The 18,625-nt window shown below is 43.4% G+C and overlaps 1 protein-coding gene across 1 annotated transcript in view; it reads left to right on the top strand.

The window, feature by feature from the left end:
• Positions 1-18,625, top strand: part of LOC110502421 (PDZ domain-containing protein 8-like) — a 66,807-nt gene that overhangs the window by 13,797 nt on the left and 34,385 nt on the right. The window contains exon 2 of the mRNA XM_021580447.2: positions 16,152-16,280. Coding sequence (XP_021436122.2) covers positions 16,152-16,280 — 129 coding nt within the window. The remainder of the gene's footprint in view (positions 1-16,151; positions 16,281-18,625) is intronic.

Genomic DNA, 18,625 nt, shown 5'->3' with positions numbered 1-18,625 from the left:
CATCCCCATGTCAGAAGGATCTGTACACAATTGCTGGAAGCTGAAAATGTCCCACTTCTTCCATGGCCTACATGTCACCCATTGAGGGTGTTTGGGATGCTCTGGATAGATGTGTATGACATCGTATTCCAGTTCCCGCCAATATCCATCAACTTCACACAACCATTTGAAGAGGAGTTGGACAACATTCCACAGGCACACCAGATACTGACTGGTTTAATGAGCCACACCTTACTTTTTATTCCCAGTCATGTGAAATCCATTGATTTAGGGCCTAATTTATTTCTTTAAATTGACAAATTTCCTTATTAACTAACTTTTGTTCAGTGTAGTTAGTTTTTTTTACTGCTGTATGTACGGGAAACGCATGGTATAGATTCTCCAACAAAATGCTTACTTGCAGCTTCCTTATCGACAATGCAACAACAATAAGAAATAATACAAGATAAGACTACGACCATAAAGTTAATTGCATTAGAATATGTTTTTTTTTAGCATAAGTATAATACAGGAAGGTACAATTTATAGTCTAGTCTAATGTTTACACGTGTATTAGGGAAAGGGGCCAAGTGTATAAATTGAGCAGTATATTAAGATTCTGGTAGCAGCAGTTGTGGTGTATCTGTGTGGGCGTGTGTGCTAAGGTTTGGAGAATCAGCAGGTGGTCAGTCCAGTTCAAGTGTTCAGCACTCTAATGGATTGTAGATAGAAACTGTATCTGAGCCTATTGGTATCCGACCTCATGCTCCCATAGCATCTGCCTGACAGTAAGGGAGAGAACAGCTCGTGGCTGGCGTGTGTGGGGTTCCTGATGAGGCTGCACGCCTTCTTCAGGCACTGTTTCGAGTAGATGTCCTGGATGGGTGGGAGCACGGTATTAACTATGGCTGTATCCGAGTAAAAAAATAAATAAAAAAAAGAGTCGTCTGTTCTTCTGACGAATCGATTGGTTGAAATTTTAAAACGTATATTTTTGGCAAGCCATATGTTTGGCTACTGAGCTTGTCTGATGCGTTAAGCACTGCGCAAAAGATGAAGACACCGGTCAATATAGCCTAACTAGAAGAAAAAAAATCTGTTCCCGGCCGTTCTCCTCTCGCTGCCCTCTGCTGCTGGCCTTCGCAGATTCTACCATTATGCTCCTGATGTTGCCGGTAATAAACTACACCAGCATTCGGCAACCTTTTCCAGTTGGAGTGCCAATTTATCATACCATTTCTACTGATCTGCATGCCAGTTAATTTATTCCTTTATAATAATGTCTTCATATCTCAAAATCAATGTCATGTGGTTAATCAATTATATCTAAATGATTCAAATATAAAAGTAGCATCTATTGCCATATAAACATAGCCTATAAAGCCAACAAATAAAAACGTTGAAGGTAGAAACTATCCTGATAAATATCCCGTAAATCACATTGGCTACTCATGGAACTTTTAAATATTGTGTCAACTATTGTATTAACTTGGTCCGGCCCGAAGCTCGTGCTAGGAAATTTGCAACATTGTGTAAAATATTCTGGACCCTCAGAGTTTCCGGGACCAATAAGCTCGGGACAGACACACAGCTGTAGGCTATTTTGCGCAAGGGAAAATAAGTAATCTGGTAGACTTACACTATAATATACAAAAGTATGTGGACACTCCTTCAAATTAGTGGATTCGGCTATTTCAACCTAACTTGTTGCTGACAGGTGTATAAAATCGAGCACACAGCCATGCAATCTCCATAGACAAACATAGGCAGTAGAATGGCCTTAATGAAGAGCTCAGTTACTTTCAACGTGGCACCAGCATAGGATGCCACCTTTCCAACAAGTCAGTCAAATTTCTGCCCTGCTAAAGCTGCCTCTGTCAACTGTAAATGCTGTTATTGTGAAGTGGAAACATCTGGGAGGAACAAAGGCTCAGCCGCTAAGTGGTAGGCCACACAAATTCACAGAACGGCACTGCCGTGTGCTGTAGCGCGCAACAATTGTCTGTCCTCAGTTGAAACACTCTCTACCGAGTTCCAAACTGCCTCTAGAGTTTCATGAAATGGGTTTCCATGGCCGAGCAGCCACACACAAGCCTAAGATCAACATGCGCAATGCCAAGCGTAGGCTCAACTGGTGCAAAGCTCGCCTCCATTGGAGCAGGGGAAATGAGTTCTCTGGAGTGATGAATCACGCTTCACCATCTGGCAGTCTGACCGACAAATTTGGGTTTGGTGGATGCCAGGAAAACGCTACCTGCCGAATGCATAGTGCCAACTCTAAAGTTTGGTGGATGAGAAATTATGGTCTGGGGCTGTTTTTTATGTTTCGGGTTAGGCCCCTTAGTTCTAGTGAAGGGAAATCTTAATGCTATAGCATACAATGACATTCGAGACTATTCTGTGCTTCATCTTTGTGGTAACAGAAGTGGCACTCCTAGTGGCCGGGGACTTTAATGCAGGCAAACTTAAATCAGTTTTACCAAATTTTTACCAGCATGTCACATTTGCAACCAGGGGAAAAAAAATCCTAGACCACCTTTACTCCACACACAGAGATGCATTCAAAGCTCTCCCTCGCCCTCCATTTGGCAAATCTGACCATAATTATATCCTCCTGATTCCTGCTCATAAGCAAAAACTAAAGCAGGAAGTACCAGTGACTCGCTCAATACGGAAGTGGTCAGATAACGCGGATGCTACACTGCAGGACTGTTTTGCGAGCACAGACTGGAATATGTTCCGGGACTCATCCAATGGCATTGAGGAATACACCACCTCAGTCATCGGCTTCTCAATAAGTGCATAGACGACGTCGTCCCCACAGTGATTGTATGTACATATCCCAACCAGAAGCCATGGATTACAGGCAACGTCTGCATCAAGCTAAAGAGTAGAGCTGCCGCTTTCAAGGAGCGGGAGACTAATCCGGACGCTAATAAGAAATCCTGCTATGCCCTCAGACGAACCATCAAACAGGCAAAGCGTCAATACAGGATTAAGATTGAATCCTACAACTTCAGCTGACACTCGTCAGATGTGGCAGGGCTTGAAAACTATTACGGACTACAAAGGGAAACCCAGACGCGAGCTGCCCAGTTACGCGAGCCTACCAGACAAGCAAAATGCCTTTTTATGCTTGCTTCGAGGCAAGCAACACTGAAGCATGTATGAGAGCACTAGCTGTTCTGGATGACTGTGTGATAACGCTCTCGGTAGCTGATGTGAACAAAACCTTGAAACATGTCAACATTCACGAAGCCGCTGGGCCAGACGGATTACCAGGACGTGTACTCCGAGCATGCGCTGACCAACTGGCCAGTGTCTTCACTGACATTTTCAAACTTTCCCTGACTGAGTCTGTAATACCTACACGTTTCAAGCAGACCACCATAGTCCCTGTGCCCAATGAAGCGAAGGTAACCTGCCTAAATGATTACCGCCTCGTGGCACTCACGTCTGTAGCCATGAAGTGTTTTGAAAGGCTGGTCATGGCACATATCAACAGAATCGTCCCGGACACCCTAGACCCACTCCAATTCGCATACCACCCCAACAGATCCACAGATGACGCGATCTCAATCGCACTCCTCACAGCCCTTTCTCACCTGGACAAAAGGAACACCTACAGTGCCTTGCGAAAGTATTCGGCCCCCTTGAACTTTGCGACCTTTTGCCACATTTCAGGCTTCAAACATAAATATATAAAACTGTATTTTTTTGTGAAGAATCAACAACAAGTGGGACACAATCATGAAGTGGAACGACAGTTATTGGATATTTCAAACTTTTTTAACAAATCAAAAACTGAAAAATTGGGCGTGCATTTTGCTGCGATTACAGCTGTACGTCGCTTGGGGTATGTCTCTATCAGTTTTGCACATCGAGAGACTGAAATTTTTTCCCATTCCTCCTTGCTAAACAGCTCGAGCTCAGTGAGGTTGGATGGAGCGCATTTGTGAACAGCAGTTTTCAGTTCTTTCCACAGATTCTCGATTGGATTCAGGTCTGGACTTTGACTTGGCCATTCTAACACCTGGATATGTTTATTTTTGAACCATTCCATTGTAGATTTTGCTTTATGTTTTGGATCATTGTCTTGTTGGAAGACAAATCTCCGTCCCAGTCTCAGGTCTTTTGCAGACTCCATCAGGTTTTCTTCCAGAATGGTCCTGTATTTGGCTCCATCCATCTTCCCATCAATTTTAACCATCTTCCCTGTCCCTGCTGAAGAAAAGCAGGCCCAAACCATGATGCTGCCACCACCATGTTTGACAGTGTGTTCAGGGTGATGAGCTGTGTTGCTTTTACGCCAAACATAACGTTTTGCATTGTTGCCAAAAAGTTCAATTTTGGTTTCATCTGACCAGAGCACCTTCTTCCACATGTTTGGTGTGTCTCCCAGGTGGCTTGTGGCAAACTTTAAACGACACTTTTTATGGATATCTTTAAGAAATGGCTTTCTTCTTGCCACTCTTCCATAAAGGGCAGATTTGTGCAATATATGACTGATTGTTGTCCTATGGACAGAGTCTCCCACCTCAGCTGTAGATCTCTGCAGTTCATCCAGAGTGATCATGGGCATCTTGGCTGCATCTCTGATCAGTCTTCTCCTTGTATGAGCTGAAAGTTTAGAGGGACGGCCAGGTCTTGGTAGATTTGCAGTGGTCTGATACTCCTTCCATTTCAAAATTATCGCTTGCACAGTGCTCCTTGGGATCCAAATCCGGCTTTAAACTTCTTCACAACAGTATCTCGGACCTGCCTGGTGTGTTCCTTGTTCTTCATGATGCTCTCTGCGCTTTTAACGGACCTCTGAGACTATCACAGTGCAGGTGCATTTATATGGAGACTTGATTACACACAGGTGGATTGTATTTATCATCATTAGTCATATAGGTCAACATTGGATCATTCAGAGATCCTCACTGAACTTCTGGAGAGAGTTTGCTGCACTGAAAGTAAAGGGGCTGAATAATTTTGCACGCCCAATTTTTCAGTTTTAGATTTGTTAAAAAAGTTTGAAATATCCAATAAATGTCGTTCCACTTCATGATTGTGTCCCACTTGTTGTTGATTCTTCACAAAAAAATACAGTTTTATATCTTTATGTTTGAAGCCTGAAATGTGGCAAAAGGTCGCAAAGTTCAAGGGGGCCGAATACTTTCGCAAGGCACTGTATGTGAGAATGCTGTTCATTTACTACAGCTCAGTGTTCAACACCATAGTGCCCACAAAGCTAAGGATTCTGGGACTAAACACCTCCCTCTGCAACTGAATCCTGGACTTCCTGACGGGACGCCCCCAGGGGATCAGAGTAGGCAACAACACGTCTGCCACGCTAATCCTTAACACTGGGGCCCCTCAGGGGTGTGTACTTTAAGTTTGCTGACGACACAACTGTGGTAGGCCTGATCACCAACAGCAATGAAGACGGCTTATAGGGAGGAGGTTAGAGACCTGGCAGTGTGATGCCAGGACAACAACCTCTCCTTCAGTCTGAGCAAGACTAAGGAGCTGATCGTGGACTACAGGAGAAGACAGGCCAAACAGGCCCCCGTTTAACATTGACGGGACTGTAGTGGAGCGGTCGAGAGTTTCAAGTTCCTTGTTTTCCAAGTCACCAACAAACTATCATGGTCAAAACATACCAAGACAGTTGTGAAGAGGGCACGACAATGCCTTTTCACCCTCAGGAGACTGAAAAGATTTGGCATGGGTCCTCAGATCCTCAAAGTTCCACAGCTGCACCATCAAGAGCATCTGGACTGGTTGCATCATCGCCTGGTATGGCAACTGCTCGGCATCTGACCGTAAGGCGCTACAGAGGGTAGTGTGAACGGCCCAGTACTTCACTGGGGCCAAGCTTCCTGCCATCCAGGTCCTATATTATAGGCGCGTCAGAGGAAAGCCCATCAAATTGTCAGAGACTCCAATCACCCAAGTTATAGACTGTTATCTCAGCTACTGCATGGCAAGCGGTACCGGAACGCCAAGTCTAGGACCAAAAGGCTCCTCAACAGCTTCTACCCCTAAGTCATTAGACTGCTGAACAATTCATTAAATTTACATTGAGTCCCCCCCCCCCCCCCTTTCCTTTTTAACACTGCTTCTACTCGCTGTTGTTTGTTACCTGTGCAAAGTCACTTCTCCCCCACCTGAATGTACAGATTACCTCAACTAGCCTGTACCCCCGCACACTGACTCGCTACCAGTGCCCCCTGTATATAGCCTCGTTATTCTTGTTACTTTTTATTATTACTTTTTATTTTAGTCTACTTGATAAATATTTTCTTCTTCTTGAACTACACTTTTGGTTAAGGGCTTTTTAAGTAAGCATTTCACGTTAGTCTACACTTGTTGTATTCGGTACATTTGACACAAAGTTTGATTTGATCTTTAATTTGAACAGTTTGGGGAGGGCCCTTTCCTGTTTTAGCATGAAACAAAGCGAGGTCCATACAGAAATGGTTTGTCGAGATCGGAGTGGAAGAACTTAACTGGCCTGAATAGAGCCCTATTCTCAACCCCATCAAACACCTTTGGGATGAATTGGAACGCCGACTGCGAGCCAGGCCTAATAGCCCAACATCAGTGGCCGACCTCACTAATGCTCTTGTGGCTGAATGGAAGCAATCCCAGCAGCAATGTTCTAACATCTAATGGAGTTCCTTCCCAGAAGAGTGGAGGCTATTATAGCAGAAACTCCATATTAATGCCCATGATTTTAGAATACAATGTTTGACGAGCAAGTGTCCACACACTTATTTGGTCATGTAGTGTATTTTATGACGTTTCCACCAGATCAGAGCATTACATTTTTTCCTCCTTTCATGCTTAGTGGTTATCGAAAGGGAGAGAGCTGGAAAGATTTTTCAAATAGGCTAAATTGCGGAACTGTTGTAATTCTTAATGGATATAAAAACAGACTTTGTCAGTGAGTTAAGACAATCAGATAACAGTATTAGATCACCAAATGGGCACATTGATAGACCTACACTTGTGCGCAGGCCTGGTAGCCTCATCCTACTTCTATATGCGTAATCAGGTGTGTGTCCTTAGTCAAGATTGACAGGACTCCTCCAAACAAAAACTTGGAAATGGAATGAACCAAAACTTTTTTCTCACAAGTTTAGCCTAGGGTGTGCTCTCTGCAAACAACGTGTCCACTCCTACAATGACAACGGTAAGACTGTAATAATTATTACTATAATAATATTAAATGCATAACAAAAATTACAGTAACCAAACAAACATTGTAAATGAGAAATAATGGGAATTGACAGTAAATGTACTACTGGTGATACTGGTGTGCCATCCCCGCAGCCTCTGCAATGGGTTAGTCCACTCAGACATGCGTGAATCAGATGGGTGTCTCGTGTGCCAGAATCTTTTTATATTCAGTGCCTACGTTAGCCTTATTCTAAAATTGATTAAATTGTTATTTTTCTCTCATCAATCTCCACACAATACCCCATAATGACAAAGTAAAAACAGGTTCCTATACATAAAAAAAAGAAATATCACATTTACGTAAGTATTCAGACCCTTTACTCAGTACTTTGTTGAAGCACCTTCGGCAGCGATTACAGCCTCGAGTCTTCTTGGGTATGACGCTACAAGCTTGGCACACCTGTAGTTGGGGAGTTTCGCCCATTCTACTTTGCAGATCCTCTCAAGCTCTGGCAGGTTGGATGGGGAGCATCACTGCATAGCTGTTTTCAGGTCTTTCCAGAGATGTTCAATGGGCTTCAAGTCCGGGCTCTGCCTGGTCCACTCAAACATATACATAGTCTTGTCCCGAAGCCACTCCTGCGTTGTCTTGGCTGTGTGCTTAGGATCATTGTCCTGTTGGAAGGTGAACCTTCGCCCCATTCTGAGGTCCTGAGTGCTCTGGAGCAAGTTTTCATCAAGGATTTCTCGGTACCTTGCCCAGTTCATCTTTCCTTCGATCCTGACTAGTGTCGCCACAGCATGATGCTGCCACCCCCATGCTTCACCGTAGGGGTGGTACCAGGTTTGGGCTCCCGAGTGGCACAGTGGTTGGAGGCACTGCATCTCAGTGCTAGAGGCACTGAGGCACCCTGGTGGCACTACAGACACCCTGGTTCGAATCCAGGCTGTATCACAACTGGCCGTGATTGGGAGTCCCATAGGGCGGCGCACAATTGGCCCTGCGTTGTCACGGTTTGGCAGGTGTAGGCGGTCATTGTAAGTAAGATTTTGTTCTTAACTGACTTGCCTAGTTAAATAAAGGTTTTTAAAAAATCCTCCAGACATGACGCTTGACATTCAGGCCAAAGAGTTCAATCTTAATTTAATCTGACCCGAGAATCTTGTTTCTCATGGTCTGAGAGTCTTTACGTGCCTTTTTGGCAAACTCCACACAGGCTGTCGTGCCTTTTCCTGAGGAGTGGCTTCTTCTGGCTGAGGGCTGCAGATATGGGAGAACCTTCCAGAAGGACAACAATGTCCACACAGGAATTCTAGAGCTCTTTCAGTGACCACCGGGTTATTGTCACCTCCCTGACCAAGGCCCTTCTCCCCCAATTGTGCAGTAAGGCTGGGCGGCCAGCTCTAGGAAGAATCTTGGTGGTTCCTAACTTGGAGGCCAGTGTGCTCTTGGGGACCTTCAGTGTTGCAGAAATGTTTTGGTACCCTTCCCCAGATCTGTGCCTCGACACAATCCTGTCTCGGAGCTCTACGGACAATTCCTTCGCTCTTATGGCTTGGTTTTTGCTCTGACATGCACTGTCAACTTTGGGAACTTATATCGACAAGTGTGTGCCTTTCCAAATCATGTCCAATCAATTGAATTTACCACAGGTGGACTCCAATCAAGTTGTAGATACTTCTGAAGGATGATCAAGGGAAACAGGATGCACCCGAGCTCAATTTCGAGTCTCATAGCAAATACTTGGGTAAATAAGGTATTTCTGTTTTTTATTTTTAATACGTTTAGAAAAACAATTTTTTTTTGCTTTGTCATTGTAGGATATTGTGTGTAGATTACAATGGAATTTTTATTGATTGAATCCATTTTAGAATAAGGCTGTAACGTAACAAAATGGCTGTAACAAAGCAAAAAGTCTAATTACTTTCCGAAGGCACTTTATTTGCAACTGCTCAACTAAAAAAATATTTATTGACCAAACAATCGACCAGTCAACTAAATGGGGTCAGCCGTAATGTCAACATGGAGGGTAAATGGGATTTTAAGATATTGAATTTGGACAATGCTAGTTAAGAAAAGATCAGTGTTAGCTGTGAATTTCAAAGCAAATCAAATGTTATTTGTCACATGCGCCGAATATAACAGACCTTACAGTGAAATGCTTACTTACAAGTCCTTAACCAAAAATGAAGTTTTAAGAAAATTACCCCCCCCCCCCCCCCCCTTAGCAGTCAGTCTTATGGCTTGGGGGTAGAAGCTGTTTAGAAGTCTCTTGGACCTAGAATTGGCTCTCCGGTACTGCTTGCCGTGTGGCAGCAGAGAGAACAGTCTATGACTTGGGTGGCTGGAGTCTTTGACAATTTTAGGGCCTTCCTCTGACACCGCCTGGTATAGAGGTCCTGGATGGCAGGAATCTTGGCCCCAGTGATGTAATGGGCCATACGCACTACCCTCTGTAGCGTCTTATGGTTGCATCACCGTCTGCCATATCAGACGGTGATGCAACCGGTCAGGATGCTCTCGATGGTGCAGCTGTAGTACCTTTTGAGGATCTGGGGACCCAGGCCAAATCTTTTCAGTTTCCTGAGGGGGACAAGGTTTTGTTGTGCCTTCTTCACAACTATCTTGGTGTGCTTGGACCATGTTAGTTTGATGGTGATGTGGACGCCAAAGAACTTGAAGCTCTCAACCTGCTTCACTTGGTGTGCTTGGACCATGTTAGTTTGATGGTGATGTGGACGCCAAAGAACTTGAAGCTCTCAACCTGCTTCACTACATGAGAAAGGGGAGTTCTCAGTCCTCCTTTTCCTGTAGTCCACAATCAATCAAATGTATTTATAAAGCCCTTCTAACATCAGCTGATGTCACAAAGTGCTGTACAGAATCCCAGCCTAAAACCCGAAACAGCAAGCAATGCAGGTGTAGAAGCACGGTGGCTAGGAAAAACTCTAGAAAGGTCAGATCCTAGTAAGAGGCCTAGAGAGGAACCAGGCTATGAGGGGTGGCCAGTCCTCTTCTGGCTGTGCTGGGTGGAGATTATAACAGAACATGGCCAAGATGTTCAAATGTTCATAGATGACCAGCAGGGTCAAATAATAATGATCACGGTGGTTGTAGAGCGTGCAACAGGTCAGCACCTCAGGAGTAAATGTGAGTTGGCTTTTCATAGCCGATCATTCAGAGAATCTCTACCGCACCTGCTGTTTCTAGAGAGTTGATAACAGCATGTCTGGGACAAGGTAGTACGTCCAGTGAACAGGCCAGGGTTACATAGCCACAGGCAGATCATTTGAAATTTGAGCAGCATCACGACTTGGTGTACTGGCGACACCAAGGAGTCGGTAGGTAGTCCTGAGGCATGGTCCTAGGCTTCTGGTCCTCCAAGAGAGAGGGAGACACAGAGAGAGAAAGTGAGAGATAAAGAATTAGAGGGTGTACTTAAATTCACACAGGACACTTGCTAAGACAATATAAATACTTCAGATATTAACAGACTGACCCTAGCCATCTGACACACAAACTATTGCAGCATAAATACTGGAGGCTGAGACAGGAGGGAGACACTGTGGCCCCGTCCGACGTTACCCCCGGACAGGGCCAAACAGGCAAGATATAACCCCACCCACTTTGCCAAAGCACAGTCCCTATACCACTAGAGGGATATCTTCAACCACCAACCTATAATCCTGAGACAAGGCTGAGTATAGTCCACGAAGGGGGGGGGGGTGAGCGCCAACCCGGACAGGAAGATCACGTCATTGACTCAACCCATTCAAGTGACACACCTCTCCTAGGGATGGAATGGAAGAGCACCAGTAAACCAGTGACTCAGCCCCTGTAATAGGGGTTGAGGCAGATAATCCGAGTGGAGAGATGGGAACCGGCCAGGCAGAGACACCAAGGGCAGTTTGTTGCTCCAATGCCTTTCCGTTCACCTTCACACTCCTGGGCCAGACTACACTCAATCTTAGGACCTACTGAAGAGATGAGTCTTCAATAAAGACTTAAAGGTCGAGACCGAGTCTGTGTCTTTCACATCGATAGGCAGACCATTCCATGAAAATGGAGCTCTATAGGAGAAAGCCCTGCCTCCAGCTGTTTGCTTAGAAATTATAGGGACAGTAAGGAGGCCTGCATCTTGTTACCATAGCGTATGTGTAGGTATGTACGGCAGGACCAAATCGGAAATGTAATGTAAAGCCCATGTAATGCTTTGTAGGTTAGCAGTAAAACCTTGGAATCAGCCCTAGCCTTAACTTCTTATGGCTGGGGGCAGTATTGATGAATAAGGTGCCCAGAGTAAACTGCCTGATACTCAGTTCCAGTTGCTAATATATGCATATTATTAGTATATTTGGGTCGAAAACACTCTGAAGTTTCTAAAACTGTTTGACTGATGTCTGTGAGTATGACAAAACTCATATGACAAGCAAAATTATTGAAGATTTATGTTAAAAACATCCTAAAGATTGATTCTATACATCGTTTGACATGTTTCTACGGACTGTAATGGAACTTTTTGACATTTCGTCTGCTCCTAGTGGACGCCCTTCATGAGTTTGAATTTGTTTACAAAACGTGCTAACAAAGGTAGCTGTTTGGACATAAATGATGGACATTATCAAACAAAACAAACATTTATTGTGGAACTGGGATTCCTGGGAGTGCATTCTGATGAATATCATCAAAGGTAAGTGAATATTTATAATGTTATTTCTGACTTCTGTTGACTGCACAATATGGCGTATATCTTTTTGGCTTGTTCGGTCTCTGAGCGCCGTACTCAGATTATTGCATGGTTTGCTTTTTCCGTAAAGCTTTTTTGAAATCTGATACAGTGGTTGCATTAAGGAGAAGTGTATCTAAAGTTCCATGCATAACACTTGTATTTTCATTAACATTTATTATGAGTTTCTGTAAATTGATGTGGCTCTCTGCAAAATCACCGGATGTTTTTGGAACTACTGAACAATGCGCCAATGTATACTGAGATTTTTTTATATAAATATGAACTCTACCGAACAAAACATACATGTATTGTGTAACATGAAGTCCTATGAGTGTCATCTGATGACGATCATCAAAGGTTAGTGATTAATTGTATCTGTTTGTGATTTTTGTGACTCCTCTCTTTTGGCTGGAAAAATTGCGGTGTTTTTCTGTGACTTGGTTCTGACCTAACAATCGTTTGTGTTGCTTTCGCCGTAAAGCCTATTTGAAATCGGATACTGTGGTGGGATTAACAAGAAGTGCAAATTTAAAATGGTGTGAAATGCTTCTATGTTTGAGGAATTTTAATTATGGGATTTCTGTTGTTTTGAATTTGGTGCCCTGCACTTTCACTGGCTGTTGTCATATCGACCCCGTTAGCGGGATCTCAGCCTTAAAAGTTTAGCAGGAAGCCAGTGTAGAGAGGCTAGCACTGGAGTAATATGATGATTATTATTATTATTATTTTGGTTCTTGCCAAGATTCTAGCAGCCGTGTTTAGCACTAACTGAAGTTTTTTTTAGGTGGAAAGTAGAGCATTGCAGTTGTCTAATCTAGAAGTGACAAAAGCATGGATTATATTTTCTGCATAATTTCTGGACAGAAAGCTTCTGATTTTTGCAATGTTAGATAGATGGAATAAAGCTGTCCTTGAAACAGTCTTGATATGTTGGTCAAAAGAGAGATCAGGGTCCAGAGTAACTCCGAGGACTGTACAACCATCAAGATAAATTGTCAGATTCAACAGAAGAGTTCTTTGTTTCTTGGGACCTAGAACATGCATCTCTGTCTGAGTTTAAAAGTAGACCTCTCCTTTTGTCTTGATCATGTTAAGGGAGAGGTGGTTCTTCTTGCACCACATGGTCAGGTCTCATTGTTGTTGGTGATCAGGCCAACCACTGTTGTGTCATCGATAAACTTAATGATTGTGTTGGAGTTGTGCCTGGCCATGCAGTCATGAGTGAACGGGGAGTACAGCAGGGGACTGAGCACGCACCCCTGAGGGGCCCCCGTGTTGAGGATAAGCGTGGCATATATTGTTACCTACCCTTACCACCTGGGGTGGCCTGTCAGGATGTCCAGGATTCAGTTGCAGAGGGAGGTGTTTAGTCCCAGGGTCCTTAGCTTAGTGATGAGCTTTGAGGACACTTTGGTGTTGAACGCTGAGCTGTATTCAATGAACAGCATTCTCACATAAGTGTTCCTTTTGTCCAGGTGTGAAAGGGCAGTGTGGAGTGCAATTGAGATTGCATCATCTTTGGATCTGTTGGTGCGGTTTGCAAATTGGAGTGGGTCTAGGGTTTCTGTTCTAATGGTGGTGTATTGAGCCATGACCAGCCTTTCAAAGCATTTCATGGCTACAGACGTGAGTGCTACGGGTCGCTAGTCATTTAGGCAGGTTACCTTAGTGTTCTTGGGCACAGGGACTATGGTGGTCTGTTTGAAACATGTAGGTATTACAAACTCGGCCAGGGAGAGGTTGAAAATGTCAGTGAAGACACTTGCCAGTTGGTCAGCGCATGCTCGGAGTACACGTTCTGGTAATCCGTCTGGCCCTGTGTCCTTGTTAATGTTGACCTGTTTTAAAGGTCTTACTCACATCAGCTGCAGAGAGCATGATATCACAGTCGTCCGGAACAGCTGATGTTCTCATGCAAGTTTCAGTGTTACTTGCCTCGATGCGAGCATAGAATTAATTTAGCTCGTCTGGTAGGCTCGTGTCACTTGGCAGCTCTCGGCTGTACTTCCCTTTGTAGTCTGTAATAGTATGCGAGCCCTGCCACATCCAACAAGCGTCGGAGCCGGTATAGTATGATTCGATCTTAGTCCTTTATTGATGCTTTGCCTGTTTGGTGGTTCGTTGGAGTGCATCGCGGGATTTCCTATAAGCTTCCGGGTTAGAATCCTGCTCCTTGAAAGTGGCAGCTCTACTCTCCGTGTGAATGTTGCCTATAATCCATGGCTTCTGTTTGGGGTATCTACGTACAGTCCACTGTGGGAATGACGTCCTCGATGCACTTATTGATAAAGCCAGTGACTGATATGGTGTACTCTTCAATGTCATCGGAAGAATCCCAAAACATATATTCCAGTCTGTGCAAGCAAAACAGTCCTGTAGCTTAGCATCTGCTTCATCTGACCACTTTTTTTATAGACCGAGTCACTGGTGCTTCCTGCTTTAATGTTTGCTTGTAAGTAGGAATCAGGAGGATACAATTATGGTCAGATTTGCCAAATGGAAGGTGGGTTAGAGCTTTGTTCGTGTCTCTGTGTGGAGTAAAGGTGGTCTATTTTCTTTCCCTCTGGTTGGACATTGACTTGCTGATTGAGATTTTAAGTTTCCCAGCTTTGACTTTTGGAGATGAGTTAGGCTCACAGAACTAGAATGAGTTATACATTTTTCCTATTCAATACGTCTATGGTTAGGTTATCTCACATCTTCCATGTTAAGATTTTGTGTAACTGTTCATAATAATCTATCTGGTTTAGAATGCGAGGGGCTTCAGGCTAGAAATAGCATCAGGCATCAATTACTGGAAAATAAAGGCATACGTGTGGTCCCAAACAGCATGATGTTCTTAATTATAATGAGTAAAGGGAGTTGCACACTGTATATTCAAGCTCCCAGTAATTTATTGGGTGAACCACCAACGTTTCTGCGTCACTGTTTTGCTCAGTTGGTGCTTTATCCAATAAATTACTGGAAGCTTGTATATGGAGTGTGAGGCTCTCTTATTTAATAGCATACTGTTTACTCACCGTTAGTCAGCACCTCAAATAACTATTTTGTGTGCGTGCCAGCTCATGCTTTTTATTACCTAATTACAATGAACCCATTATTTACGGTTTAACCATCTGCCTTACTGCTGCATTTAGCCAATAACCACACCCAATTGCGGAAGTCACAGTGCTGGGACCAAACATTTTGTGAGGGTGTCTGTGTGTATGGTCAGGGAGAGAGGTTGTGCGAGCAACGGGCAGGAGAATGTCATGTTCGGAGAGTGGGTCAGTGTGTGAGTAGAAGAGTGTGAGCTAGGGCGAGCCTGGGAGATGGAGAGCTAAGCTGTGAGTGTCTTTCTCAGCCCCGCATTGGTTGAGGTCAGCCTCCCTGCTGTGGAGCGAGAGCAGGAAACAACCAGGGTTTGTTAGATAATCTGATCCCAGCAGGATATGGATTTCCTCCTGCCTTTCCTACCTGCCTGCCAACTGGAACTGTGGGGCTCCTGTAAACGCTCCTATAGCATCTCCAACATTTCTTATCTATCTGTTCTCCATCTTTCCCCTACTTTTCCTCATCTCACCATCTTCCTCATCTCTACATCATCCCTCCTTCATGTGTCAACTCCATATCCTCTCAATCTCTCCTTTTATTTCCTAAAATGTTTATTTTCTCCTCATTTCTCTTTCTACTTCATCTCTTCTTCTCATTGTCTTCTAAATTCCCTTTTCCAACCCATTCATTCTCTGAGCAAGGAAGTGCCCTTATTACTGTGTAATTATTCCTGTAATTAGAATGTAACATATTACACTAATTTATTACACACATTGATTCAGTGTATTTTTTTTGTTTTGTGCCTTTTTATACCTGTAGTCCTATACTGTGTGGCTTTGTTTATGTGTAGGTGTCGTGAAGAAGCCGTCAATAGCAGCTTTAGCATGCATTTTAGACTGTTGTTTGTCTCTAGTTTTATCACTGAGCCTGTATTTCTGTCACTTAAGAGAGACAATCCTGAGGATGCTGACAAAGCAGAAATGCTTAACGATTGTGTCTGTTAATCTGTTGCTGTGGGCTAACAGCAGATCATCCTCTGAAACATAGATGTTACCCCCAATGGAAAAGCCAGAGGCCTATGCTTCGATTGTCAAACACGGCTAAATGTTGTTTTCAGTTAGGCCCCGAGTTCTTTCAAGTGTAGAATCCCTCAGCAGTTATAGTCTCACTGAAATCACTAACAGTATACAACAAATGTATAATAATTTACTCATTGTCTACCTTTTTGTGTTTTTCCAGATACAAACCCTTCTTCCCGTTCCAAGTGCAACCTTCCATTGGATCCTCCGCCTGTGACTTGGACCTCTCTGTTCAGGACTCAGGATTGGCTGAGGGTCGGCTTAGGGTCACCCTCGTTGAATGTAGCAGGTAGGATGACTAATTCTTGGTAATATTTGAGAGGGGGTGGGGTGGTATTTCCCTATGCATTACAGCAATCCCCCTTTTATCAGAGAATATATCAAATAATATAATTATACTCAAACTAAGTCAACCCTTCCCGTGTTGTATGTAGTTAGTGTTATGGTCCTAACAGGCCTATGAGACCATAAGAATGAAATGAAAATCAATAGATCATCATTATTAGTAGTTCAACAGTACTGGTCTCCACAGCTTTTCTGCACAGGGATACTATATACTTTATGTAACACACACTATGTTCAGCACTTTTTATGCAGAATCATAAGGTAGGCCACCCGCTGTGTGTATTCTAGCCTGGTTTGAGCTACTTGACAGGTTAGGATATATCTTATGGTGAAAACCACTTTTATTACATAAGTATTAAAAGGACCTAAGATGTCTGGACTATATCTTAACATTGCATTTGTCACTAGTATCTATGCTAGGTGTTCAAGGCTGCTCTTCATAAATAATCAAGGCCTTTTATTCTCTAGCCACAGAAAGGAAATGCAGCACTAATCAACTTAACCTGCAAGGCTACAAATTTACCAGGTGATTGACTTACCGCCTGCTCAAACTAACCTAATCCGTTTGGGCGACAATGCCTACCACAGTTTCAGGCTGACTACACCGCTCACGTCGTGTGCGCGCAAAATAAATTTAGACATGCATGTTATTCAATTATTGCACCCACACTGCTCGCGCGCGCCAATGAGCGTCTGCGTTGCCAAGGGCTAAAATAGAAGTCAGTTCTATTTCTGATGCAGATCGTACTGCAAGTCCTGCCTCACCCATCTCCTCATTGATTTATAGAAGCAGCTATCCATGTGCCATCTCCTCATTGGTTACACCCACGTGGGTGACTCAAAGACAAATGAGGTCAGTGCCGGTAATGCACCTAATTTATAAAAGTTGTCAATCGCCATATAAAGTCAAGAGAAGAAAAAGCCTGGAAGGAGGAGAGATGACTAGAAACGATTTGGTTGACCATTTTTATGTTTGGATTAATTGGCGGAGCAGAGGACCTTGTGCATTTCAGGTAAAATATCAACTCAATGTTTATATCCCAGGTCAAATTAGCTAGCAACAGCAAGCTAGCTAAATAGGACAAATTAGCTAGCAAGTGCAAATTGCCATAAATGTTTAATACTTTTCAACCGGTCCCTAAATTAATATAATTGTTCAGAGTTTGTTTTGACATTTTAACCTGCGTGTCGTGATCGCATTTGGTGTGGGGGGACAAAATAAATGTATGCACGATGGCGCACGCACGCGCGTAGCTGGTTTGGTTTCCATGTTAGAGGGCGCACTTAAAAAGCAGCCCTTTGTCTCGGGGTAGGTGATGTATCCCTTCACTAGTCTCCTCTCCCTTCCTGAAACGCACCCACTTCTGCACTGGGCTAGGGCTGTTGCGGTGACTGTTTCACCACCTCACCGACAGTCATGACCGCAGTAAAATTCCATGTGACTGTTGAGTCATGGTAATCTCCTCTTATGCACACTGGACATGCTTTAGTAGTACCCAACTTGCTAATGGCCTAACGGCCTGGTACTCAGGGCTCTATTGTCCCTCTAACCACTCTGACATCAATGCAAATGGTAACGAAACACAACGAAATGGAACAGTGCTTTCTAAGGTGATGATTAATTCAAAACACACATTGGCATATTAGGGCTTATACAGCCGCAGAGGCTTATGAGCGCAAGCATGAAATAAAAACCTGAATTATGATTCTGCCGTTATACAATATATAACCTACAGCATATTACGCATGGCAGAAAAACAAGAAACTAAATTGATTTTAAGATGCCTTTGGTACATAATTGGTCTAGCCTATACTCCAAAATTATACAAATTAGAGTAATCGCTTTTGAGTGTGGACAGTTTATTTATTTATTTATTTATTTATTTATTTATTATTATTATTATTCATACCAGATGGCGTGGTTACCTTATGCTACGTTCCAAAATGTCTATCCAAATCAATTTTTATTGGTCACATACACATGGTTAGCAGATGTTAATGCGAGTGTAGCGAAATGCTTGTGCTTCTTGTTCCGACAATGCAGTAACATCTAACAAGTACCCTAACAATTTCACATCTACCTTATACACACAAGTGTAAAGGAACTAATACGAATATGTACATATAAATATATGGATGAGCGATGGCCTAAAGGCATAGGCAAGATACAGTAGATGGTATAGAGTACAGTATATACATATGAGATGAGTAATGTAGGGTATGTAAACATTATATAAACTGGTGTTGGCAGCAGCCACTCAATGTTTGTGATGGCTGTTTAACAGTGTG

This window comes from Oncorhynchus mykiss, chromosome 23 (assembly GCF_013265735.2).
Source record: "Oncorhynchus mykiss isolate Arlee chromosome 23, USDA_OmykA_1.1, whole genome shotgun sequence".
Lineage (NCBI taxonomy): Eukaryota > Metazoa > Chordata > Actinopteri > Salmoniformes > Salmonidae > Oncorhynchus > Oncorhynchus mykiss.
The sequence above is the reverse complement of the archived record's forward strand: the minus strand, read 5'-3'. Positions and strand labels throughout refer to the sequence as shown.